Raw genomic sequence first — 27,566 nt, 5'->3', positions numbered from 1 at the left:
CGTCACTTCCGGGACCGAGGTCTCCAGGAACCACTTCCGGGGGCGCGGTGCGGCGGCGCTGGAGGTGAGTGCGGCGACGCTGTGGCCGGTCCTGGGCTTCGGGGCGGGGTGGAGTCGCAGATGCTGAGGTACGGAGAGGGGCTTAAGCTCGGGCGCCGCAGGCGGCGCTGTTCTGCCGGCCCGGGGGCCACTGCGTGCGCGGCGTAAATAACTTCCTGGGTCGCTCTTTCGGAAGTTACTTGGGAGGGGAGTTTGAGTCCCAGGGGGGCGGAGAGCCTGTCTTGCTGTCCCTCAGCGCTTTAGTTCTGAGCAGGGCCAGAACCCGGTGCTCCTCACAGTTGTGACCTGGCCTTTCTTCCCACTGACGGAGCTTTAGGAGGAGCCAGAGCCCTGGAGTCAGTCTGGCTGGGGTTTGACCCCTGAGTGTTCCCCTATTGCTGTGTAACCGTGGGCGAGCTCTGGTTGCCTCTCTGGTTCTCAGTTTCCTCCTCTGTAAAATGGGCGCATAGGGTTAATCTGAGGATTAAATGAGTTGGTGAATGCAAGGCGCTTAGTAAATGCACAGTGCGTGTTCGCTGATTTATTTCTTTTTAAGGGAAGTGGGAAATGAGTATGTGAAACCTCACTTTTTAAGTGGTGGCAACAAATTCGGATTTAATAATTACATTTTGTAGGACATCTGCCCACCAGCTTCAGCCTACTGGCTGCCAGTTTTGACTGCTCTAGGAGATGGCTTACCTATCCATAGGACAAAATTCTAACCCAGTTTTGAGCAGTTCTTGGGAATTTGTTGTAATGGGACGGGTCTGGGTATACAGCCCATGGCTGTAAGGCAGTAATTCCTGACACTGATTTTCTGTTCTCCAGTCTCAGGACAGAATTTTTAAATCACTTCATTAGAAGCCAAGGATCCCCTACCAACATCCTTAGAATCTGTTTCTTTCAGTCTAAGAGAAGACTTAGTTTCTGTTTGCTAAGTCTGGACAGCTATACATGTCTCAGGGGTTATTTATTTATTTTGAAATAGTGACTTTTTTTTTCCAATAAACTTTTTATTTGAGAACTATTTTATTTATTATTAATTTATTTTATTTATTTTTATTTTTTAGGGGGCTGTGTTGAGTCTTCGTTGCTGCGTGCGGGCTTTCTCTCGTTGCGGCGAGTGGGGGCTACTCTTCTTTGTGGTGCGCGGGCTTCTCATTGCGGTGGCTTCTTTTGTTGTGGAGCACGGGCTCTAGGCGCGCAGGCTTCAGTAGCTGTGGCACAGGGGCTCTAGAGTGCAGGCTCAGTAGTTGTGGCTTGCGGGCTCTAGAGCGCAGGCTCAGTAGTTGTGGCGCACGGGCTTAGTTGCTCCGCGGCATGTGGGATCTTCCCGGACCAGGGCTCAAACCCATGTTCCCTGCGTTGGCAGGCGGATTCTTAACCTCTGGGCCACCAGGGAAGTCCTGAGAACAATTTTAGATTTACAAAATTATTGTGAAGATGCTGCAGTGAGTTCCCATATATCTCCCACACAGTTTTCCCTATTATTAACATTTTACATTAGTATAATACTTTTGTCACAGTTAATGAACTGATATCAGTAAATTATTATTAACTAAAGTCCATGGTCTCTTCCGATTTGCTCGGTTTTCTCCTAATGTCCTTTTTCTGTTCCAGGATCCCATATTACATTATTCGTGTCTCCTTAGGCTTCTAGGACTGTGATAGTTCCTCAGACTTTCCTCGTTTAGATAAACTTGACAGTTTTGAGTATTACTGGTCAGATATCTTGTAAAATGACCCTCAGCTGGGATTTGTCTGGTGTTTTTCTTATGATGAGATTGGAGTTATAGGTTTGGGGGAGGAAGACCACAGAGGTAAAGTGCCATTCTCATCATATCACATCAAGGGTATATACTTTCAATATAAGTTATCACAGATGATGTTAACCCAGATCACTAGCTTGAGGTAGTCAAGTTCTTCCACTGTAAAGTTACTCCCCTTCCCCCACTTTTCCATATTGTACTCTTGGAAGGAAGTCATTATGCACAGCCCATGCTTAAGGAGTGTGGAATTTCACGTCACACTTTAAGACAGATTATCTACATAAATTATTTGAAATTCTCCATGGGAAATTTGTGTATTTATTAAATCATTTATATCAGTATAGTCTTGGATATTTCTTTTCATACTTTGGGTTATAATCCAGTACTACTTAATTTATTTTTTTGTCCAAATTGTTCTGGCTTTGGCGATTGGGAGCTCTTTGAAGTGGCTTCTATATCCCTTTGACATACCCCGATCAATGTGTTTTGGGTTTTTTTGAACACTTTCTTACTTTCTGTTACAGGTTCATCTTGTGTATTTCCTGCATCAGTCCTAGAGTTAACCATTTCTCCCAGGAGCCCTGGTTCCTTTTATTGGAGAATGGTATCAGAAACCAAGATCTGGGTGCTAGGTGTGCTCATTGCTACTGGTATGCCCAGAGCAAAAGAGCAAGAGATGTATGTGTGTAGACTAATCTCCCTCTCCCTCTCCTCTCCCTCTCTACGTATATATATATATACACACACACACACGTATATATATAAATATGTAGCCTTCTGTATCTATATTAATCTAAATATGAGTTTATACTGATGTCTGCAACACTCATCCATTCCACATGGATCATTCTAGCCTCCTGTGGCTTAACTGTAACCTTCAACTCCAACTGTAACAAACCTAGCTCCCACCATCTACCATCCATTTACTTAATTGTTCAATTCCAGTGTATATGTATAGTTGTTTCAGAATTGGTAACCTATATCCTATGTGGGAAACAACTTTATTAACTAGAGTACAGTGACATATACAGTTCCTTTTGCCTTTAGTCTTACAAACTCCATCCATTTCCAAAGTTACTGAGGTCAGCACCTGATTCCCCGTACCCCTTCAGTGAAATCGCTTCATCCATTTCTAATACATTTAGATTCAGAATGTCACATTCTGCATTCCATCCTGGATACCTAAATGATTTTTTTTTTAAATTCATGTACATTAAAGTTTACTCTTTGTGCTGTAAAGTTTGCTGGGTCTTAGTTGCAGCATGCAGGCTCTTCGTTGTGGTGTACAGCCTTCTCTAGTTGCAGGGGGCAGGCTTCTGTAGTTGTGGCGCGCGGGCTTAGTTGCCCTGCGGCATGTGGGATCTTAGTTCCCCGACCAGGGATCGAACCCGCGTCCCCTGCATTGGAAGGCAGGTTCTTAACCACTGGACCCCAGGGAAGTCCAGTTCTATGGGTTTTGACAAATGCTTAATGTCTTGTATTCACCATTACAGTATCATACAGAATAGTTTCACCTTCAGGTCTTATTTTTAATTTCTCTCTTTCAGATTTCATCTCAGAAATCTTGTTGGCCCTCTCTTCAAAATATATCTACAACCTGAGAATTTACCGCCTCTACTGCCACCTGGTGCAAGTGTGTCTTTTTGACTATTATATAGTAGCCTCTTAACTGGTTTCCCTATTACCACTCTTGCCCCTCTACATTCTGTTCTCAACACAGCAGCCACAGGGACCATTTAAAAATGAGTCAGATCATGTCGTTTCTTTGCTAAGAACTTTCCAGTGGCTCCCCTTTGACCCAGAGTTCTGCTGGTCCTACACAGCTGCTCACTCTACTCTCTTCTCCTTGGTCATAAAGTTCATTCCTGCCTCAGGACCTTATCCTTTGCTGTTTCTCCACCTTGGGGTACCTAACAGGAATTGAAATGACTTGTTCTTTCACTTTTTTCTTGCCTTTGCTGAAATGACACCTTCTCAGAGAGGCCTTTGCCTGACTACCTCATACAAAATAGCACCCCTTGTCTCCCTATTTATATTTCTGATAATACTGCTGCCATTACATATCTATATGTGTGTGTTTGAGTGCCTCCAATTGGATGAAAACTCCATGGCAGGAACTAGAATGATGCTCAGTAAATATGTGTCCAGTGAATAAAAGCTTCAGACCACTGGTATCTGGCATTCACAGATGAGCCTCAAGGGGTCGGATAACCTTATGAAATTATTTGCCATGTCTGATAATAAATGGCTCTGTACTTTTTATGAAATTCTGATGGGGGTATGAGTTTCCCCCCATGTGTAAAAACCTTTGCTCTTAAGCAAGTCTGGAGCATCACAGGGTTAGAGACCTAGCGGGATGTTCCGCGTTGCCCTGACTCACTGGTAGAGCCTAAGCAAGCACCGTGCCTCTCCGCTCCCCCTCCTCCTTGTTAAATGAGGCTGTTGGTTGGGGCATCTGCTCTTACTTTAAAGGTGGGAAACAACCATAGGTTTCATCAGTTACCAAATATCTGAGTCAGGCCCTGGAAGAAACTCAAGATGGACCCTGGGTCCCTGCTGTCCAGGAGCTTATAGTGGAGCAAGTAAAAACATTAGACTGTGTAGTATTTCTCAAACAATAAGAAATACATTTTGAATTTTGACCCAGAACATCCTTGCTTGGATGTAGATGGATATAACTGGTTAAAAAAAAAAAGCTTCAGGACACAATACTCACCCTTACTGATATGATATTTTCTATTGTCATTTACTTAATTAATTAAAGTACTGGTTAATAAAATTAAAGAGGAAAAAATGTCAGCTGCAGCCCCCTTAATGGTTTCCATGGCTCAAAAATTGGCCACAGCCTGCAGTTTGAAAACCATTGACCACCAGCTAAGTTTCAGTCATACCCACCAGCCAGTTTGAATCCTAACTTTGCCACTTCTCAGCCAAGTAATCCCAGGGTAGGCCACGTAACCTCTCCCAAGCCTCGGTTTCCTCATCCTCGTTAGTAATACCCGCCTCCCAGAGTGGTTGTGAAATGAATGAGGTGCTGACTGTAAAGTGCTGTGCACATCTGGCAAATGATTCGCTTACTGCTACTGCTGTGACAGTGTCGGGGGTGGGGTGGGGGGAGCAAAGCCTTTCAAGGAGTCTGAGGGATAAGAGCCTCCTTTTTGGGAGCTGAAGGATGAGTAGGACTCTTGTGACTTCTGTATGCAGGAAAGGAAAACCCAGAAATCCTGGCAGGCAGACTGGGAAGTAAAGTGTAGGGGTACAGAGAAAATTAGACAGGAGTTCTAAAGCAGACACAAGATGTATAGAGCATTTTATGTTTTCCAGAACTTTATTACAACCACCCTCTGGTTGTACCTGCGCTGTCCAATGTGGGAGTCCTCTAGCCACATGCAACTATTTATAAATAAAGTAAAAGTAAAATGAAAAATTCAGTTCCTTAAGCCTCATTTAAGTGCTTAATAGCCACATGGGGCTGGTGGCTACCATATTGGAGAACAGAAGTATAGAACATTTCCATAATTGCAGAAAGTTCTCTTGGGCAGCGTTTCATTAGACCCTATAAAAGCCTTGTGAGAGGAGTAGATAGGCATGGATTTTTCTTTTAGATTGTATTCAGTTTTTTCAATGATATTCCCCCCACAATGAAAACTTATGAGCCCTTCACTTTAACAGCAACTATTTACATTTTCTTATGGCCTCTTTTGATCTTTAGCCAGTGAAATCATAGTTTATACATGGCTGCAGTCAGTGTTTATGTAATTATTTTCTTTTTTCATTTAATATAATTTTGCAAAGACTTTCTGCTGACCTGATACACCACATACGTACTTGCCATTTTAGCCAACGGGGAATATCCCATGATGTACCATAATTGGCTTAACTGCTTCTTTATTGTTGGACACTTTAGTTGCTTCCTGCTTTTCAGTATTATGAATAGCACTGCCATGAACTTTTTTGTACCTGAAGCCTTTTTCTTCTTTTGAATTGTTTCCTTACTGTAGATTCTAGGAAGTGAGTTATTCAGTCAAAGGATATAATCACTTTTATGGCTCTTGTTATATTGCCTAATTGCCATTAAAAAAAAAAAAGCCTAAATGCATTATAGCTTTGAATAGATATTATTGTTGTTGTTTGGCTTCTGAGAACATCAAGTCTGTAGGAGGTCAAGAGATTGGCCCAAAGTGTAGCTAATTGCTGATAGAAGCAGGGTTTGTGCCCCCGCCTGACTCTTGGCCCCATGTTTTTATTGTACTACAAATATTCTTAACAATGTTGCTGTGAGTAACATTAATAAATCTAAGTATTGATAAGCCCACTAGGCTTGTTACAGCCTTAAATGTAAAGTTTAGGGCCAAGGGCATTTTAAAAAAGTGTATATTTATGAGGTGCAACTGTGAAGAAATGAGAGAACATTTTTATACCTTGCTATTCACATGGTGTAAGGATATAGTGTCCTGTCTGGGCTGTACGTTTCCTCCAGTAAAGCTGTTCTTGCAGCAGCCTTGGAATTCACTTCAGGGCCAGTTTCTGAGCCACCCCAAACAATCTGCCTAGGGTCTGAGCGTCATAACCTTGTATTTGACCAAAAATGGTATTCCTGGGCTTGAGGCTCCACCTGATTCACCACACTTGGATCCAGATGATGTTGGGTTCCTTCCAGAAGTCAAATCCTTCCTGGGAGGATGAAGATCTGCCAGCTCTGAGGATTTTGGGGGGGGAAAAAAAAAGTGAGCCTAAGGCTTTGAAAGCCATTCCCAAAGGAGACCGAAGTGGTGGGAAACAGTGGCCACCTTGTCGGCTCGGGCACATCACCTTCCTAAGTGACTAGGTTGAAAGGTAGACAATGCGCATTTGCATAAACCCCAGTCTGTTCACTTGGAAGGTTGTTTTTGTCATCCTTTAGTCACTACTCCTTCATGTTGGAAAAATGTTGCAAAGCAGTGAAGCCGCAGAGCCAAAGTGGAGGAAGGTTTTAGGATAGTCTCTTAACCCAGAGCCATCCATAGGAATATAATGCAGGCCATGTGTGTAATTTAAAATTTTCTAGTAGCCACATTTAGAAAGTAGAAAGAAACAGGTACAGTTTGTGTGTGTGTGTGGTAAAATATCCATAACATAAAATTTACCATTTTAACCATTTTTAAGTGTACAGTGTGTGTAACCATCACCACTATTTCCAGAACTTTTTCATCATTCCAGACTGAAACTCTGTACTCATTAAACAATGACTCCCTATTGCCCCTCCTCCAGCCCCTGTAACCTATATTCTAGTTTCTGTCTCTATGAATTTGCCAATTCTAGGTACCTAATGAGTGGGATCATACAATACTTGTCCTTTTCTGTCAGGCTTATTTCATTTAGCATGTTTTCAAGGTTCATCCATGTAGCATGTATCAGAATTTCATTCATTTTAGTAGCTGAGTGAATGTCCTTTGTCCTTTGTCTATACCACATTTTGTTTATCCATTCATCTGTTGATCGACTCTTGGTTGTTTCCATCTTCTGGCTATTGTGAATAGTGTAGCTGTGAACATTGGTGTACAAGTATCTGAGTCCATGCTTTCAGTTCTGTTGGGTATATACCTAGGGGTGGAATTGCTGGATCATGTGGTAATTCTACGTTTAACTTTTTTAGAAATTGCCAAACTGTTTTCCAGTATGTCTTTTCACTCTCTTGATAGTGCCCTCTGATGCACAAAAGTTTTTGATTCTGATGAAGTCCAATTTATTTTTTCTTTTGTTGCCTGTGGTTTGGTGTCACATCTAAGAAGTCATTGCCAAATCCAATGTCGTGAAGACTCCGCCTATGTTTTCTTCTATAGGTTTAATAGTTTTAGCTCTTAAGTTTAGTTCTTTGATCCATTTTGAGTTAATTTTTGTATACGGTGTAAGATAAGGGTCCAGTTCATTCTTTTGCATGTGTATATCCAATTTTCCCAGCACTATTTCTTGACAAGACTATCCTTCCCCATTGGATTGTCTTGGCACCCTTGTTCAGAAATCAGTTGACTATATATGTGAGGATTTACTTCTGGGCTCTTTATTCCGTTCCATTGGCCTAGATCCTTATGCCAGTATCACACTGTTTTGATTATTGTAGCTCTATACTAAGTTTTGAAATCAGAAAGTGAATCCTCCAACTTAGTTCTTTTTCAACATCAGATGAAATTAATAATTTATTTAACCCAGTATATTATTTCAACATGCAGTCAGTATAAAACACTGTTAGCGAGATATTTTATTGATACGTTCTTTTTTTTAAATTAATTTTTTAAAATTTTTATTTATTTTTGGCTGCGTTGGGTCTTTGTTGCCACGCACGGGCTTTCTGTATTTGCAGCGAGCAGGGGCTACTCTTCATTGCGGTGCACAGGCTTCCCATTGCGGTGGCTTCTCTTGTTGCGGAGCATGGGCTCTAGGCGTGTGGGCTTCAGTAGCTGTGGCATGCGGGCTCTAGAGTGCAGGCTCAGTAGTTGTGGCACACGGGCTTAGTTGCTCCGTGGCATGTGGGATCTTCCCGGTCCAGGGCTCAAACCCGTTCCCCTGCATTGGCAGGCAGATTCTCAACCACTGCGCCACCAGGGAAGCCCTATTGATACAGTCTTATGTTCACACTATCTTCTAAATTGAGTGTGGACCTAACTGAACAGCCATCTCAGTTTGGACTAGCTGTGTTTCAACTCTCCATAGCCACATGTGGCTCAGGGCCACCATATTGGACAGCTCAGATTTAGTGGAAAGTTGCCTTGTGGCACAGATCCCTGAAAACACAAAGGGCTTTGGAGTCAGGTGGGCCTGGTTCCCAAGTAAGTTTTCCCCTTTCTCATTGGGGTGGGCCAAAGGAAGCCACTCGTGGGTGCTGTGGTAGAGGGGGAGCAGTTCAGTCCTACCAGGGTAGGAGGAGGGCAGTAAGAAAGGCATGCTGGGGAGGGGGCACGAGCTCAGCCTTGGAGGTAGAGTAGGGGCTTCGCCAAGCAGTCGTAATGGGAAAGGGCATTCTTGGCAGAGTGTGCCACTTGGGTAGAGGCCCAGGATTTGAAAGAGCTCAGTGCTCTTGGAGAATTACAGGCAGGTCTTTCAGCTCGACCAGTGTATTAGGAGTGGGGGACTCTGGTGAAGTGAGAGGCTAGAGAGGTGGGTTGAGGCCGGACCTGCCACCACTGGGCACCACTGCCCCTGTCGTCCATGTCCCCAGCATCTCTTATTTGGGTTACTGGTAGTAGTTCCCTCACTGGTCTCCCTACGTCCACTCTGCACCCCCCCCCACCCCATTTAAAATGTAAATCAGGGAATTCCCCTGCGGTCCAGTGGTTAGGGCTCTGTGCTTCCACTGCCAGGGGCCCGGGTTCGATCCCTGCTTGGGGAACTAAGATCCCACAAGCCATGTGGCATGGCCAAAAAAAAGTGTAAATCAGATTATGTCACTTTTCTGCCCAAAACCCTTCTGTGGCTTTACATTTTACTCAATCAAATCAGAAGTGTTAGGGTCCTACAAGGTCAGTCGCCATTCCTTCTGATCTTACCTTCTTCTACACTCCCTCCTGTATGCCTCTCTGGCCATTTTGGACTCATATCCCTGCCCTGAGGCCTCTACACTTGCTTTTCTCTCTGCCTGGAATATGCTTCCCTGAGATGCTTCACTGGCTCAGTCTCATACTTCCTATCTCTGTCACTTCATTCCTGTCTCTTCTTCAGAGAGGCCCTTCCTGCCACCCTATACAAAATAAAATGATGCCCTTCTGAAGCCTTTTTCAAAACAGTTATCACTAGATGGCATGTCCCATCTGGATGTGTTCTTTGTCCGCCTCTGTCCCTCTGTCCTGAGAGGTAGGCCCCGAGAGAGCAGGGATTTGTCTGTTTTACTCACTCTTCAGTGCTTGGTGTTCAATAAGTATTTGTTGAATGAGTGACTGGATGTATAAATGAACAAATAAATAAAACCTGAAACAGAGCAGGCCTTCAGCAAACGTATGTTGATTTGAGATTTTTGTTGAAATGTTTGCATTTATTTATTTATCTCCTGTAACTTCATTTTTGGAAAAATTTCAAACATACAAAAAAGTTGAAAGAATGGGGCAATGACTCTCCATATATCCTCCACTTAGGTTCAAGAATTGTTAACATTTAATCGCAGTTGCTTTATATATTCTTGCATGTATGTGGGTGTGTTTGTGGAAGTGGAACCATTTAAACGTCAGTTGTAGAAACATGACATTAACTCTTTGCATTTAGAAGTCGGCTCTGGAGAGTGGTGAATCGGAGGGGACCTCAGGCAGCAAGCTGGGGCCATGGCCTCCGACCTGGACTTCTCCCCTCCCGAGGTGCCCGAACCCACATTCCTGGAGAACCTGCTGCGATATGGACTCTTCCTGGGTGCCATCTTCCAGCTCATCTGTGTACTGGCCATCATTGTACCCATTCCCAAGTCCCACGAGGCGGTGAGTCCTTCCCTGTGAGCCTCCGCTCCTTAGACCGGGTTCTAGGTACTGAAAATAGATATCACAGCAATGAAGACTATCAGGGATTACGCGGGGCTTTATTGATTTAGAGTGTCCCTAAATTCCCACCTGGTGGCATTGGGCCATATCGTTCATACCTTATTTGTTCACATGTGCGTTAAGCAGATTTTTATTTAGCACATACTTACTGTGTGTCAGACTCTGCTGAAAGATGTGGTGTGTGCCCTCAAGGAACTTCTAGTCTTTGGGAGAAGGGCAGATATGTAACAAATACACATGTTTCCCTGAGAAGTACAGAGTACTGTGAGGGTGTATAACAAGGGGGAAGGACCTAATCTTACACTGGGGCAGGGGCTGGGTTGTTCCCCCTCCCCCAAGGAGAGGGAACTGCATGTGTAAGGACCCGAGGAATGAAGGAATGGTTTAGGAACTGAATGCAGGTGACTGTGGCCAGAGCACAGAAAGGACACGATGAGAACAGCCAGAGGAGTGGCGGGTCCCCAGGGGTTTTAAGGAAGAGAGTGACATGATCAGGTTGGCTTTCTTGTTGTTTTGACTCTCGTTCTATAGGTCTCTGTAATCTGTAGCTCTGTACCCTCCTTCCACCACCCGACTCCCAATTTTCTCACGACCTTGGTTTGCTGGAGAAAGCAGGTCATTGTCATCTGCCACATCCACATCCAGGATTTGGCTGACTGCTTCTCTGTGGTGTCATTTGGCATGTTGCCTTGTTCCCCATATCTCTTGTCAACAAGAAATTCAGTTTAGAGGCTTGATTCGATTCAGATCAAGTTATTTAGTGAGAACACCTCATAGCTAGTGCTGTGTACTTCTTATTACATGTCATCAATCAGCACTTGGTGTCTGGTTGTCACACAGAGATTCTAAGATATCTGTGGGTTCAGGTGGTAATAGCTGATCCCTCTGTTATAAAATCTTCATTTTATAACTCTTTCACCTGAATGGTTTTAGCATCCACTGATCATTGCTTAGATCCATTATTTCCTTTGGCCTTTATTAGCTGGAATTCTTCAATGAAGAAGACCTTTTCCTCATCCCTATATGGTTACTCTGAAATGCTGTTCATAGTAAAAGGCAGGATAAATGCTTGGTTCTTTCCCTTTATTAGTGTTCAGAACAGTGAGTTTGGGCTCTAGCAACCTCCAGTCTTGACCAATAAAGCTTTGATTTTCAGTGGGAACCCCATGAAGTTGTATGAAATATTGTCTACCAAGGAAACCCATTAGAGACTCATTGCCTAGGGTTTTACTGGGGACAGGTGACATAAGCACCCTCTGCGTAGCACAAACCAAAATTCCAGACTTCCAGCAAGAAGGCAGGTATTCAGCATAAACCATATTGTTTCCACGAACAGGTTAGTCATAGTGAGCCATTCTTTTTTTTTAGATTTTTTTTTGTTTGTTTTGATGTGGACCATTTTTAAAGTCTTTATTGAATTTGTTACAATATTGCTTCTGTTTTATGTTTTGGTTTTTTGGCCACAAGGCATGTGGGATCTTAGCTCCCTGACCAGGGATCGAACCCACACCCCCTGCATTGGAAGGCGAAGTCTTAACCACTGGACTGCCAGGGAAGTCCCATAGTGAACCATTCTTATCAGTTCTGGGAATTGTGGGAACCACCCAAAATCCAGTTTCCCAGATGCCAGCCAAAGGCCAACCTTGCAAGCTGGCTTTTCTAAGGATAGCCGTTTTCTTTTCTTTCTTTCTTTTTTTTTTTTAATGTAAACTCTATTCTGCACATCTACAACATACTTATTACAGTTTTCAAATAATTATGTGTTTTTTTCTCTACTAACAATAAGACTCAGAGTGAAATTTATGATTTCTTTGTCGTTCTTTTTGGGCCCAAAAATATGTCCCATAGTTCAGAGTACTATGTTTAGTAAAGTCTTTTCTTCACATAAGTATACTCCCACCCAGACATACATTAATTTGCTTCAATTTGTTTTTAATTTTTAGAGGTATTTCCTTTTGATTTAATTTAAAAATTATATAAAACTTTTATATACAACATTTCCCAAAGTTAAAACTACGTAACAGGATAGAGTCACAGAAGTTTCCTTTAATCTCAATATCTTCCATCCTTTTCCCTTTCTCCCTTGATAGGCAACCATTTTTATTTTGATTTATCCCTCCTTTGTTTCTTTTTGAAGAAGTACGCAAATGGATATGTGTGTGTGTGGTATTTATTTTCTCCCTTTGATGCACAAAAGATAGCATCCTACTAAACACAGTTTTACATGTTTCTTTTTTTACTTAACGATATACAATATATTCTGAAGATACCTATCTTGGAGATGACTATGTCCCAGAGATCCTGCTGGTGTAACTGGGAGGAACCCTGGCAAAGGGGCAGGCTTGGGGTGGGGATGGGGAAGGAGCATTCTGGGTTCAGTTTTAAACAGGTGTCTTTAAGATGTCCAGGTGATTCTGTCAAGTAGGTAGTTGCATCTGCCGGTCTGTATCAGGAGGAGGGTCTGTGCTGAGTGTTGATCAACATTTGAGAGTCAATAAGATGTAATTAAAGCCATGAGAGAGGATGAGATCTCTTAAAAGGGAATATGGAATAAGATGGGGAGAGCCTTGAGGAGCTCCAGCATTCAGGGGACCAGCAGGGAGGAACAGCCAGCAAAGGTGGGGAAAACCTTGGTGAACATAGATAGGTATGTGGGCTCTGGATTGTTCTGTTCATCTACATTTCTTGTTTTGGGGTTTTGAGAAGGAAGTCGTGATTGGAGTTTTTCTGCCCACAGTTGTATCACACTCTAAAGACGTAATCCTTGTGCTCTGTGGCTCTGTCCTCACAGATGCAGCGTGCTACTGGGCATTATAAATAACAAACATTTTTATCGTCATTGGCCACTGATGAAGCCTGCCAAGAGTCATGAGGGAGGGAGGTGGTGAATGTTCTTGTTTTACAGGCAGAGATGTAGTCAGAGGTGTGTGGCCTTACGGAGAGCCACAGCTCACCTCCTGTTGTATTCTTAACCCTTTGAGGCTAGCCATAGAGGCCCAGGTCCATTTATCAAACTTTCAGAAAAAGGGGTGCCCTTTACTGATCTCTGAGGATTTTAGTGACATCTTAGGTTGAGGTCTTTCAAGGCAGGGGGTTGACAAAGGGCTCCACAGTATGCCTCCCCACCTCCGCGCCACCCCCCCCCCCCCAGCCAAACCTGCTGTTTAGACATTTAGAGGTTAATTTTGGACAACAACCTCATCTTTTATTATTTTTTTATTATTACTTTTTTATTGAAGTATAGTTGATGTACAATATTATATAAGTTACAGGGGTACAACATAGTGATTCACAGTGTTTAGAGGTTATACTCCATTTATAGTTATTATAACATATTGGCTATATTCCCTGTGTTGTACAATATATCCTTGTAGCTTATTTATTTTATACATAATAGTTTGTACTTCTTAATCCCCTACCCCTAACTTGCCCCTCCCTTCTTCCCTCTTCCCACTGGTAACTGCTAGTTTGTTCTCTATATCTGTGGGTCTGCTTCTTTTCTGTTATATTCACTAGTTTGTTTTATTTTTTAGATTCCACATATAAGTGATATCATATAGTATTTGTCTTTCTCTGTCTGATGTATTTCATTTAGCGAAATACCCTCCAGGTCTGTGCATGTTGTTGTGAATGGCAAAATTTCATTCTTTTTCATGGCTGAGTAGTATTCCATCATATATATTTTATATACCACATCTTTATCCATTCATCTATTGATGGACAGTTAGGTTGCTTCCATATGTTGGCAATTGTAAATAATACTGCTATGAACACTGGGGTGCATGTATCTTTTCAAATTAATGTGTTGTTTTTGGATATATACCCAGGAGTGGCATTGCTGGGTTGTACGGTAGTCCTATTTTCTTTTTTTTGAGAAAACCTCCATACTGTTTTCCACAGTGGCCAATTTACATTTCCACAAAGAGTGTACAAGTGTTCCCATTTCTCCACATCCTTGCTGACATTTGTCATTTGTGTCCTTTTTTTTTCTTCTTTGTGTGTGTGTTTATTTTTTTTAATTTTATTTATTTATTTATTTTTGGCTGTGTTGAGTCTTCGTTGCTGCACATGGGCTTTCTCTAGTTGCGGCGAGCGGGGGCTACTCTTCGTTGTGGTGCGTGGGCTTCTCATTGCAGTGGCTTCTCTCATTGTGGAGCACGGGTTCTAGGCACGCGGGCTTCAGTAGTTGCGGCACACAGGCTCAGTAGTTGTGGCTCACGGGCTCTAGAGCACAGGCTCAGTAGTTGTGGCACACGAGCTTAGTTGCTTCACGGCATGTGGGATCTTCCCGGACCAGGGCTCGAACCCGTGTCCCCTGCATTGGCAGGCGGATTCTCAACCACTGCGCCACCAGGGAAGCCCTGTGTGTTCTTTTTGATGATAGCCATTCTGACAGGTGTGAGGTGATATCTCATTGCGGTTTTGATTTGCATTTCTATGATGATTAGCGATGTTGATCATCTTTTCATGTGTCTGTTAGCAATCTGCATGTCCTCTTTGGAAAAACGTGCCCATTTTTTAATCAGGTTGTTTATTTTTTTGATGTTGAGTTGTATGAGCTGTTTATATATTTTGGATATTAACCCCTTATTGGTTATATCATTTGCAAATATTTTCTCCCATTCAGTAGGCTGTCTTTTCATTTTGTTGATGGTTTCCTTTGCTGTGCAAAAGCTTTTACGTTTAATTAGGTCTCATTTGTTTATTTTTGCTTTTATTTCCTTTGCTTTAGGAGACAGATGTAAAAAAATATTGCTACAATTTATGTCAAAGAATGTTCTGCCTGTGTTTTCCTCTAGAAGTTTTACGGTTTCCAATGTTACATTTAGGTCTTTCAGCCATTTTTAGTTTATTTTTGTATATGGAGTCAGAGAATGCTTTAATTTCATTCTTTTACATGTAGCTGCCCAGTTTTCCCAGCAGCATTTATTGAAGAAATTGTCTTATCTCCTGTATATATTCTTGCCTCCTTTGTCGTAAATTAATTGACCATAAGAGTGTGGGTTTATTTCTAGGCTGTCTGTTCTGTTCCATTGATCTATGTGGCTCTTTTTGTGCCATTACCATACTGTTTTGATTACTGAAGTTTTGTAGTATAGTCTGAAGTGAGGAAGTGTGATTCCTCCAGCTCTGTTCTTTTTTCTCAAGATTGTTTTGGCTATTCGGGGTCTTTTGTGTTGCCATGCAAGTTTTAAAATTATTCTAGTTCTGTGAAAAATGCCCTTGGTATTTTGATTTCATTGATTCTGTAGATTGCCTTGGGTAATATGATCATTTTAACAATATTAATTCTTCCAATCCAAGAGCATGGGATATCTTTCCATCAGTTTGTGTCATCTTCCATCTCTTTTATCAGTGTCTTATAGTTTTCCAAGTACAGGTCTTTTACCTCCTTAGGTAGGTTTATTCTTAGATACTTTATTCTTCTTGATTTGATGGGAAATGGGATAACAATCCTTAATTTCTCTTTTTGATAGTTCATTGTTAGTGTATAGAAATACAACACATTTCTGTATATTAATTTTGTATCCTACAACTTTATCAGATTCAGTGATGAGCTCTAGCAGTTTTCTGGTGGTGTCTTTAGGATTTTCTATCTATAGTATCATGTCATCTGCAAACAGTGACAGTTTTACTTCTTCTTTTCCAATGTGGATTCCTTTTATTTCTTTTTCTAGTCTGATTGCTGTGGCTAGGACTTCCAATACTATGTTGGATAAAAGTGGCAAGAGTGGGCATCCTTGTCTTGTTCCTGATCTTAGAGGAAATGCTTTCAGTGTTTCACCATTGTGTATGACATTAGCTGTGGGTTTGTCATATATGGCCTTTATGAGGTTGAGGTATGTTCCCTCTGTGCCCACTTTCTGGAGAGTTTTTTATCATATATGGATGTTGAATTTTGTCAAAAGCTTTTTCTGCATCTATTGAGATGATCATATGGTTTTTATTCTTCAGTTTGTTAATGTGGGGTATCACATTGATTGATTTGCAGATATTGAAAAATCCTTGCATCCCTGGGATAAATCCCACTTGATCATGGTGTATGATGCTTTTAATGTATTGTTAGATTCGGTCTGCTAATATTTTGTTGAGGATTTTTGCATCTATGTTCATCAGTGATATTGGCCTGTAATTTTCTTTATTTGTGATATCTTTGTCTGGTTTTGGTATCAACAGCCTCATCTTTTAAAATATAAGTGTGGTACAGAATATCTCATTTTCATTTATCTTGAAGTTTAGAGGAGTAAGGCTCACACAAGTGAATTGTCTTTGTAACTGAAGGTTACTGTATTACATTTTTTTGTTTTTGTTTCTGTTTTTGTTTGTTAGTGTTTCAATGGAGCAGTAGCAAAAAATACAGTACCATTAATTTAACTTTTTATTGATGCACCACCCCAGCAAATGGTCCTCAATTATGCAGGGATTCTACTGCCAGCTTTCCTCTGCATGCCCCCATAAGGCAGCCTTTTCTCACTCCCCGAACTATTAAATAAATGGAAAGGAAAAACAGTATTCTGTGTGTCTAAACAGTCTTACAAAGAGAGGGTGAGTGCTAAGACTGTGCTTAGAGGTTGTGCTTAGTAGCAAGCTGGGATTTGGAATTTGGATGGGGAGGGGAAAAGAAAGGGATTTTAACTTGGGGCTGGGGAGCTCTTATGGCAGAGGGGGACAGCTGTGGGGACTCTAGGCAGCCTAAAGGCAGGTGGGAGGTCCCTGAAAGTGGAACGTGGCAAGGAGGTGGGAGAAGGTGGAGCCAGAGAACAATCTTGCTCTCTCTGTCACTTCACTTAGGGCAAAATCACCCCTCTTGCTTAGCCTATAGAAGCAAGGTTTATTAGTGGCTTTTTGGGTCAGAAGATAATATTTTTGGCTCCAGATGATGGGAAAGGCTTTGAAAAGCAAAAGAATGTCTTTCTTGTTGTTCTAGTGAGCTGATTTTTTGCAACTAGTTTATGACTTCAGTATTTCAATACTTAGCAGATTATTTGAAAGCTCTTTTGGGGGTAATCAGGGAGGAAAAAAGGGAACACATAGAAATGCTTCCCACCCCACCCCCTTTCTTTTCCATAGTAGGAGCAAGAACTACTTCGTAAAATTAAAACTAAAGTCCCTAGAATCCTAAGCCAAATGAGAACATTTTCTCATTGACACCTCATTAAACTAAGACCTGAGAAAAACATTTGTTTGAGCCTGATTGAGGCCTGGGTCACACTTAATCCAAGCATTTTCTTTTAGGCTAGGTTCTAAAATATAAGAAGGTAGATCCTTGTACCGTTTCTGTCTATTCCAGAATGCAGCTGTGTTTCATCTCTCATGCCCAGTCTGATTGTTTGTATGGTGGCCGTGGTGGAAAGGATTCGGGGGGTGCTTCTAGGCTCCAGAGTAAAGAAATTATTCATTGATGTCTGCCTTGAGCAAGGGACTGGGGAGTGGTAGCATGAATTGCCTGTCCTTGGGCTGGTGCATGATTCTCTGTCTGGCTGCACCCACCTGGGGAATTTTCAAAGGCCTGGGCTGTACCTATAGAGATTCTGATTCAGTTGTTCTCTGAAGCCTTGGATCAGTGTTTTCTTTTTTTTTTTTAAGTATTTGTTATTTATTTATTTATTTATTTATTTATGGCTGTGTTGGGTCTTCGTTTCTGTGCGAGGGCTTTCTCTAGTTGTGGCAAGCGGGGACCACTCTTCATCGCGGTGCGCGGGCCTCTCACTATCGCGGCCTCTCCTTGCGGAGCACAGGCTCCAGACGCGCAGGCTCAGTAATTGTGGCTCACGGGCCCAGCTGCTCCGCAGCACGTGGGATCTTCCCAGACCAGGGCTCGACCCCATGTCCCCTGCATTGGCAGGCAGACTCTCAACCACTGCTCCACCAGGGAAGCCCGGATCAGTGTTTTCTTAAAGTGCCCAGGTGATTCTGTTATGTAGCCACTGGTCTGGTCCTTAGACCATTTTCCTGAAGCACAAACCAATTTGGGGAGGACAGAAGGTGTTCAGTTCTACGTGTGTTAAGTTTGTAATAATAGCATGACATCCAAATGGGAAAGAAAGAGCCAGTGAGAATTTGGGGATGGAGACCTGGGAATTATTTTAACCAACATAACATTATTTCTTGAAACCCTAAGAGTGAGTTGCTAAGCTTTTCAGGGGAAATGAGGATTCAGGGAAGGCCTGAACTTGGGGCACGGCCGACTTTGAGGTAGTTTCTGTGCAATGTAGAGGGAGGTACTGAAAAGATGCGGGTGCTCTCCCAGAGCAGGGATGCGACTGGGCCTCTGGAAGGGGTGGGCACCAGGGCCCCATCACTCACCGTCTGCATCCCCTCTGCCTCCCCTTCTGTTCATCTCCTGTCTCTCACTTCTCTTGTCCTGCTTCCTCTGCTCGCTGCCCCCCGGGTAAGATGGAACATGGCCACTAACAGCTCCCAAAGTTTACATCTTTCAGCTGCAGCATCTGGAGGCTGCCTTTCTGCTTGGTCCCAGTTCCAAATTCCCTAGAGAAGCAACTGTAGCTGACCCAGCTGGGGACTGCTATGGCCAGCGTGGGGGAGGGGAGCATCCTGTGGTGTGACCTCTAGGGGTGGAGGGGAAGGTCATTTCCCAAAGGAACAGGAGTGCTGTGCAGACAAAACTGGGGATCTCCATTCCTTTCGCTCTCTTGGAGATGGGCAGACTAGTGGGCAGAGGGCTAGGAGACCGTGGTCACCCTGAAAACCCCCGAGTGGTTCAAGGAGGGCACAGAGATTGGGCAGCAACGGCTGAGTGATGGAGGAGAGGCTGCTCAATGTGACAGTGATGCCGTGTTCAGGCTGCTCTTCTTCATAGTTTGTTTTCAGGAGAACTGAGTTCTTACTAGGGAGTCCCAGATCCCTAGGGCATCCCTAGATAAAGACTGCAGAAGTCTGTGAGCTCCTTGCAGTTGTGTGCAAACATGTGATGTTTTCATGCTTAGGCACATTTTCTGGGAAGATAAAAGTCTATTGCTTTTCTCAAAGTGGAGAGCAGCAATTTTAATGAGGTGGGAGCCAAATTCCAGGAGTGAAGGAGTAGGTAGTGAGGAAGTAAAGGTCGGGAACCCTTCTACCCCTTCCCCACAGCCTTCCTGAGCTTCCTCCCAAGCCTCTTTTGTATCTTTTTCTGCCCAGAATGTTGATCCAGTCAACACTAAGCAAGCGGGTGTTGACTTTTAGTTCAGCGACTCACGTAGCAGGTAGTATTAGTTCATCGGGCAATTAGTTGTTCCTAGTAGTTTAAATGCTGACTATTCTCATGTCTTCATATGTTTATGTCACATCTGCCCAGCCAGCTGCCAGCCCCTGGGTAGGTACCTTCACTTCCACCCTGCCGTCTTTGCGTGATTGCCTCAGTCTCTTCTGTTGAAAGCTCAGAAACTTGGTTCCATCAGTTTCCTTAGAAAGAGACTGTTTTGGCTCTTAGAACTGGGAATTTCAAGGCACACCTGGGTTCGGAAGCTCGCAAGGTCTTCAGGGCTCTGTCTCTCCATCTCCTGGCTCTCTAGGAGTGTTGACTTCATTCTGAGGCCCTTGCCACGTGTCAGGAGGATACAGCAGCCCCAGTCTGTGTCCTTATCGCTCATGATTTACAAGCAAGAGAAGCCATTTCTCTGCCTTTGCTCACTTTCCAGATCTCATGGAAGGCCTCTGCTTGGCTCTGGCTTGACCACATGTCCGTACTTTGCCCCATAGGTGGGAAGGGGCATTGGGTCCATTTCTGGCCAGGCCACATTTAACTGGCCACTCCTGTGGTCACAGTGACTCAGAGTCCCCCAGAACTACATGGGACAGGGAAAGGGCATGGCCCCGACAGAGAGTGGGTGCTGGGCAGACAAAGACAGCTGATGCCCAGCACTGTGATCCGGCAGAGGAGAGCTCACCAGAGTTGATGGCAGGAGTGGTGGCTTTCTATGTGATGCCCACATAGACTTCATTGTCAACCAGAAAGTCCTGCAGTGTTTGGAGCCCTGAAAGGGATGGAGCCTTCCCGGGGGCAGCGGGGCAGTGGCCTAGATGTTCAGGGGGTCTTGATTTTAAACTAGACCCCCGATTGCCAGCGAAGGCTGCCGTAGTAAATAATTAACTTGGGCAGGTGTACACCCATTCTCAACACCTCAGGAGACAGTCTCGCAGAACCAACTTTGCAGTTCTGCCCTGTGTTTTTTTTTTAAGCTTGGGAGGCATTTGCAGTTGAATTGGGCGGCAGGGTGTTTTTCGCTTAACAAGCAGTTCTTGAGAGACTGCTGTGCGGTGGGCAGGGCGAAGGTCTAAACATGGTCTCGAGATGTGTACCGGCTCAAGGGAGAGACGGCGGAATACACACGGAGCCGCAGACCAGCCGGTGGGCAGGGCCTGCGGTGGTGCTGAATCGTGTCTGGAATGAGCTCCCCGTGCTGTTCTCTCTAATCACAGTTCTCCTCGCCTGCCAAGCGCATCCTGGACTCTGTCTCCGTTCGCCTTGTGGAGCCCACATGGACGGCCTCCCCCGCTTGGTTTCAGCTAGTCCTGTCCTCCTCTCAAGGCCAGTGCTAGTCCCAGCCCCGCAAGGTCTCCCAGCTCCCACCCTGCCCAGGGCCTCGGACAAGAGCGTGCAGCAGGACGAGCCAGAGCCTCAGCACTGGGTGCCTTCCCCTGCCTGAGCCCGTGTCCCATGTCCCAAGCTAGAATAGGAGGGCATTCATGCCCGACCCACGCCATTCTTGAGGATCAAGTGAGGCAAGGTGCTTGAGGCTACCTGAGCATAGCACAGTGGTCTTCTTTCCCTGGACCATTTTAGAGGAGAGAAGAGTTTCAGTCTGTGTAGAATGACATTTTGTCCTGATTTATTGGACTAAATACACACTGAACTGTATAGCGGAAATCATAAAATTCTGTGTGCTTTCCCTGCTGGAAGAGATTTGATGCATTGTGGCACAGATTCGATTATTTGAATCTGATGAATAGCAGCAATTTTCTGGCCTTGTAAGTGGCTGTGGAGCTGCTTCATTATTGATGAGGCCTGTGTCACAGAGGACACCTCCGCAGACCCAGGAACCACCTGGTGGGGTGGGGAGTGGGGGGTGGTTTCTTTTACTCCCCAAAGTGAGATTGCTGAGGGAACTGAAAATTTGCTTCAGAGGAAGCGTGATTGAAAGGTGGGGCCGTAGTGTTCAGGGTCTGCCGTCTGCCTGGCTTGTACCAGCAGCGTGCATTTGAAGAGAAATTAAGTCAGCCATTTATTGAGTCATTCTTACCAGCTAAGAATTAGGAGCTACAGCTCTGTGTGGCTAGGACCCCAGCATCTGAATCACGTGTGTAACAGCTGCCTTTGCTTCCCTGTCCCTTGTGGGGAAGGCGGATGTGCCCCACTGGGTTAGTTGGTATGTCTTGGTGAACCTCAAGTTTCCTTGCCTGTAAAATGGGGCTCACGGAGATGGGCTTATCAGGTTGATGGGAGGCTGAGCAGCTGATGTTTGTGAAGCACCCACATGGTGCACATCATGAAGTGTGCGTCCTTTTCTTCATTACCCTGTACTGCCCGGCACAGAGGCTGCATGCGCTGGGCACAAATAGATTGGTGACAGGTGCTGAGCACCTGTGCAGAGCATGAAAGAGAACAGAGCATCTGGGAGATACTGGCTGGCCAGTAGCCCAGAAGTGACAGGGTGGGCTGCATGAGAGGGCATGCCCGGGGACAGGGCCAAGGCTGCAGTGGAATAGCTCTGGAGGCCACTCAGGGGTTCTTGGAATCTGATTTATACAAATAGGGACACCTGGAGGCTCTTGGAATCTGTCTTATACCAAGAGGGAACCAGCAACACGTTTAAAGCAGAAAACAGACTGGTCAGGACGGTCGTTTTAGGAGAATAGGCTCTGAAAGCAGTGTGGTGGGTGGTGAGGAAAACCTTGGGAGGGGCAAGCAGGAGACTGGGGGCTCTGAACCGGCTCAGTAGTGTGTGTCCAGAGGGCGACTGGGCGGAGTTGAGAGCCGCATGGAAAGCAGAGTGGACCCGCCACGGGGACAGATCGGATGTGGAGGCACACAGGGAATGGCGAGAACTCAGAGATGGCTCGGCGGTGTCTAGCTTGGGTAACTGGGTGGGTGACGATGCCAGAAACTGAGCTGGGGGAGAGGGGAGGAGGTCTGGGGTGAGGAGGAGACAGATAATGCGCTCAGATGACTCAGTGACTGTACTCTGTCCATGCGCCCACAGAGAGCTGCTCTCAACTGTAGGAGCAAAGCCTGACTCGAGGAGTGCTAACCCACTTCCCTGACTCCTGCCACAAGCAAGGGGGTTCTGAACGACCCATCGGCAGGATCCGGAACAAACTGTTATTGTCATTCCACAGTCACCTGTGCTTCCAGGCGCTGCTAACTAGGGAGAAAGTAGATGTCACAGTTAACTCTGATTCTTGGTTGCCATCAGCGCCGAGGTCCCTAGGAAACCCGGGAGAGGCTATACCATACAGCCACTGAGAGCTTAGGATTATCCTGGCCCTGCCGCTCGCCATCTGAGACCTTAGGCAGGTCACATAACCTCTCTGAGTGTCTCTTCTTTCGTCTATCTAATGGGGCTCCTTATGGCACTTTGTGAGGCAAAAATAAGATATATCCAGGCCTCAGAACACAGGGCCTGGCGTGTTGTAAATAATATTAGCAGCTGTTGTGGCTGTTATTATTAGTATTCTTATTGGTGGCTATATCTAGCCATGCTTTAGAGTATGAATATTGGGTTTAAAATCTGCTTGTGTCCTCTCTACTTATGGGAAAAGTGAGGCTTAGTCTAAAGTGTTACATCTTCATGATGATAAACAGCAGTGAAGTTCCCATGCTTATGGGAGATCTTGTGTTTTCTTTCATTTCATTCATTCATTCATTCATTCAGGAAGAATTGAAGCTGTCCAAGGACTAGTAGGGGAGACCATCATGAGCACATGTAGCTTTGGTAAAATGAGTGGCATTGTAAGGTTCCTGGGTGCCTGGGGCGTAGGGGTGGAGGAGGGGATGCACCTGCTGGAGGAAGAGGAGCGGAGGAGGAAGGCTAGACAGTGAGTAGCAGCCCTTGGGCTGGGCCAAACCATGGGGAAAGGTTTCCTGGTGGCCAAGGACAGAAGGGTGCTCCTCTTGTCTAGGGCTGAGCACCAGACGCCCTGGGGCCTGGCCCAGTGTGGGGGGTGGAGGAGAGCCCAGGGGAGGCTGGAGAGGTGGTCTCCTTAAGCTGCCGTCCCAGGAGCAGGACATGAGACTGTGGGTGATGGAAGCCACTGGAAGGTGTAAGGTGGGGGGATCTGCATTTTAGAAAAATTCTTTTGGCAGGTGCACAAGGCATGGCATAGAGAGAGCAGGGAGGCTGGTTGGCAGTGGGGAAACTGAAGTAGGGCCTTTGATGCTCAAGAGAGTGGCCAGGTCAAGGTGGAGGAGGTCTAATCAGCAGGACTTGGTGACTGATTGGACGGAGGGGAGGAGGGGGAGGGTGGGGTTGCCAGGACTCTGGTTGCTATGACCATGGGTGGGGAGGAGGGCCAGGCCAGATGGAGATGGGGCCATGCTCTGTCTGGGCCAGTTGAGTTGGAGGTGCCTGGGAGGTGCCAGTTCCAGTCATCTGACAGACAGCTGGGTCAGGAGAGAGGTCTGGGAGGTGACAGAAAGGATGAGGTGAATGAGAGAAGGTCTGTGGCGTAAGGGAAGTAAGGGAAGCACTGGGGACACAGCTGGGCGTCCTCATCTCTGGATTCTGAACTGGCCCCACTGAAACCAGAGGAGGCGCCCAGCTTGAGCTCAGAGTGGGGCTCCATCCCTGGAGATCCTGGTGGGCCTCAGCAAGTTCCCTGTGCGTAAACCCTTTGTCTAATCAGGCCCTGTTTGTCCAGGGCGTGCAGGGACTGACTGGTTTCCACTGGCCGCACAGGTACTGCGCTGGGAATGGTTTCCAGCTCCCAAAGTCTCCAAAGGCATTGTGCCCTGTGGGGTTTGCCTTAAACAGTAGCCTTCCTGCTGGGCTCTGCAGCCATCAGCCTGTGCACTTGACACACTGGCTCCTCTGAGGTTTTGTTTTGTCTGTTCGTTTTTCTAATGGGCTAACCTTTTACTTTTCTTTCTTTCTTTTTTTTTTTTTTTTTTGCCAAGTTACAAAAACAGTATCAGCACAAGGGGACAGGCTGGGGAAGTCCAGAGCGCAATCAGAGACCTGGCCAGGGGAGGGGCCGGTACCCTGGTTATCTTGGGAAGATCCCCCATGGGTGCCTGGGACTGAGCTGGGCCTTTACACCTGGTGTCTCAGCTGGCAGGCGGGCAGGGTGGAGAGCAGACAATGATGGCCGATAAGAGGGAGCTGACAGACCTTTGGACTGGGCCTTAGGTGGGGACCGCCCCTCCACAGCCATGGTCCTGCCTCTTCTGTCTGACGGAGACTCGAGGCTGGGGCCAGGGCCTGACGGTGAGCAGGGAAGGACAGAGAGTAAAGCAAGCTGGCAGCTCGGGGCTGGCCAATTAAACACAAAGAAATACTTTTCTAGAAACAGCGTGCTCCCTCCTCGTATTCTTGGTCTGCTATTTGTTTTCCCATTTTTAATAAAAGGACACAAGTACCGAAAACATTTCCTTACTATTAGTGCTGGGGACAGCGGGGGCAGGGGGCAGGGCACCTGAATAAAGGGGCAGCCACTGCTCAGCCCGTTTCTTCCATGAGGGGGTTCGGGGCCAGTGTCACTGGATGTTTAAAGTTTTCAAGGAAAGCAAGGACTCCAGATCGAATGGGAAATCTCCCAGTTGGCTCAAATTCTTAAAAGTAAACACTGCAGGCCAAGTGAAGTCTGCCTGTGGGCCGGGCGAGGCCTGTGGACTGCGGTTCGTGTTCTCTGGGCTAGATGGGACTCTGTTAACATCCTGCCTGGCTGTGGCACAGTGTGATTTATCACCCAGGGAGGAGGGGACACCCGACGGGACAGAGTCTCCTCTGACATGAGCCTGTGAGGCTGTGACAGGCCGAGTCCCTTCCCCAGAGTCCACTGTCTTTATCAGCTCAGTGAAGGCCAGGGCTTGCTCTGTGGTTTTGAACCTTTTTTCATCAGCAGAACCTTTGTTTAAACCAAATCTTACAGGGAACAAATCACAATGTACATGACAGATAAAAACCAGAGCTGCCCCAGATGTAGGGAGAGTCTGGAGTTCTGCCCTGAGGCTGCCCCTCTGCCCTTTCCCACAGGGCACCTCTGCCAGGCGCCACAGAACTCTGTGTGGTGGCCGCCCGGCTGCGCTTTCCACCCTTCCCTGCCCCGGCATCTGTGCTTGAATGGGCGGAGGAGAGTAGCAGGGCCGGCAGGAGAGCAAGCCACAGTAGGTCTGCCCAGAGCCGGCTCCCCGCCCGCGTTCTGCCCAGTCCCTGCGCACAGTGGCCAGCCGGCCGTTGGGTGCACTTGCACTTACTGGGGGCTTTCCATGCATTTTTGCCTCCTCACATTAGCCCTCCAAGTTGTGCACCACTGTTTCCATATCACAGGTGGGTAAGCCAAGACTCAGAAAGGGGAAGGGAGTTGCCCACAAGGTCACTTGACTGGAACTGGGGGAGCCTCGATTCCCCCAGGACTGTGAGACTCCAAAGGCTGCCTCCTCCCCTCGGGCCTCCTCCCTTATCCTTCACCTGCCTCCCGGGGACAGTCCCAAAACATGTGGATCCTGGGGCCTGGCAGTGACGGTTTCCATCCCTTGTGTCTTTGTGGCACGCCGTTTGCTAAGTCCCCTCAGACATGATCTCATTTTGCTGGTGTCAGGCTTGATTTGTCTAAGCAGGACTCTCCTTTCTGTCACCACACAGGAGGCAGAACCATCTGAGCCCCGAAGTGCGGAGGTGACGAGGAAGCCCAAGGCCACTGCTCCTTCTGCAAACAAGAGACCCAAGAAGGAGGCCAAGAAGAAGCGGTAGAAGAGGCGGCCTGTGGAGCCCGGTGGGCGGGCAAGGGCCTTGGGGGCTGCCGTCCCGGGGCTCAACCTTCTTTTCCCTCACTTTGTCCTGGGCTCAGGGTCTGAGGTGGCTGGGACACCCTCTGACCACAGAGATCTGGACAGTCATGATAGTTCCCAGGCCCCAGTGGGCAGACCACCACTTCCTCTACCTTCTGCTTCCATGATGGTTTAGGGCCAAGGGGACTAAAACACCCTTTGAGCAGAGACTGTCTTGGAAGTCTCTTCAGAAGTTGGGTCAGCTCACAGAGTTGCATTTTCTTACTGAATCCTCGTGTCCTGCCTTTAGTCACCCACCTTATAGATTTACACTACATTTTCGAGTCATTATCTAATGCTGACAAGCCCACCTTGTAGATTTACACTACATTTTTGAGTCATTATCTACTGCTGACAAGCCCCGCCCCTCTCCCATTATCTGTGCCCTGCAGATCAGATCTGCTAATCAGTCCCCTTTGTCTCTGCTTGTGCAGATGGAGCCGGGCCAGGCCTCCCCTGTTTGTTTAGGTCAAGGTGCCAAAGCCACTGCAGTGCTAGTGGTCCCACTAGTGAAACAGCCAGGCCTGAAAGATGCCTGGAGTGAGAGCCAGTGGAAGACCCAGCCAGGGTGATGCCCCATCCTCCTCCAGCACATGGAAGGGATTTGGCTGAGTGAGTGTGTTTTCTTGGGCCCAGACTTCCTGAGCATCTGAAATGGGGGAGGGCTTGTCGATCTCAGGCCAACCTCTTTTCAGCCCATCACAGCACACTCAAGGTGTACCTTTTGGCTTCTGTCTATGCCCCCTCCCACACCCCCCAGTTCTTTCAGGCCCTGACCGGTGAGGAAAAGTCATTTGGGGAAGTAAACGTTAATAAACGGCCCCACACGCTGAGCCGCCTGTGTGTCGCCTGTGCTGAGGGGGAGCGCTGGTCCCTCCCCTGTGGGGTGCGGGAAGGGCGCACCCCCAGAGAAGTGGGACAGTGGGGCCGGGGTTGGCCGGAGCGGGGGCCGTCTGGTCAGAGCAGCTCCGGGACGAATTTTAGGAAGGGTCCAGCCAACTGCTTCGTGTGGCCCTTAGTCACTGGAAATGCGGTGAACATCCGTGCGTGTGTCAGAGTTTCCACCGGGGCCGGGCCCCTCTCAATCCCTGGTTCCTGCTGCCTGAGGAAGACGCTGCTTGTCTTCACAGCAGCTTGAGGAAAACTGAGTTGTGGAGGCCTTACGTGGCATGGGGTGGGTCACACGGGTCCTGTCACGTGCCCTGAATCAGCCACCAAGGAGAAGCCTCGATCTGTGGTACCTCTGAAAGCCTGGCTGGTTTACAGTTTGCC

The 27,566-nt window shown here is 46.2% G+C and overlaps 1 protein-coding gene across 6 annotated transcripts; it reads left to right on the top strand.

Annotated features, from left to right (window-relative positions):
- On the top strand, positions 1 to 27,127 carry MANBAL (mannosidase beta like). Of its 6 annotated transcripts, none has more exons than XM_082429801.1 (4): positions 8 to 128; positions 3,356 to 3,441; positions 10,044 to 10,246; positions 26,110 to 27,127. In XM_082429801.1, the coding sequence occupies exons 3-4, from the start codon at positions 10,097 to 10,099 to the stop codon at positions 26,215 to 26,217; spliced, it is 258 nt and encodes an 85-aa protein (XP_082285927.1). In that variant the 5' UTR covers positions 8 to 128; positions 3,356 to 3,441; positions 10,044 to 10,096; the 3' UTR covers positions 26,218 to 27,127. The 6 variants fall into 6 exon arrangements, with proteins under 6 accessions (XP_082285928.1, XP_082285926.1, XP_082285927.1 ...); XM_082429799.1 differs by having other exon boundaries at positions 10,041 to 10,246; XM_082429802.1 differs by lacking the exon at positions 3,356 to 3,441 and having other exon boundaries at positions 1 to 64; positions 10,041 to 10,246.
- The last annotated feature ends 439 nt before the right edge of the window (positions 27,128 to 27,566 follow it).

Source organism: Balaenoptera physalus, assembly GCF_965194825.1.
Source record: "Balaenoptera physalus genome assembly, chromosome: 16".
NCBI classification, from domain to species: Eukaryota; Metazoa; Chordata; class Mammalia; order Artiodactyla; family Balaenopteridae; genus Balaenoptera; species Balaenoptera physalus.
This window is presented reverse-complemented; position numbering and strand designations above follow the sequence as displayed.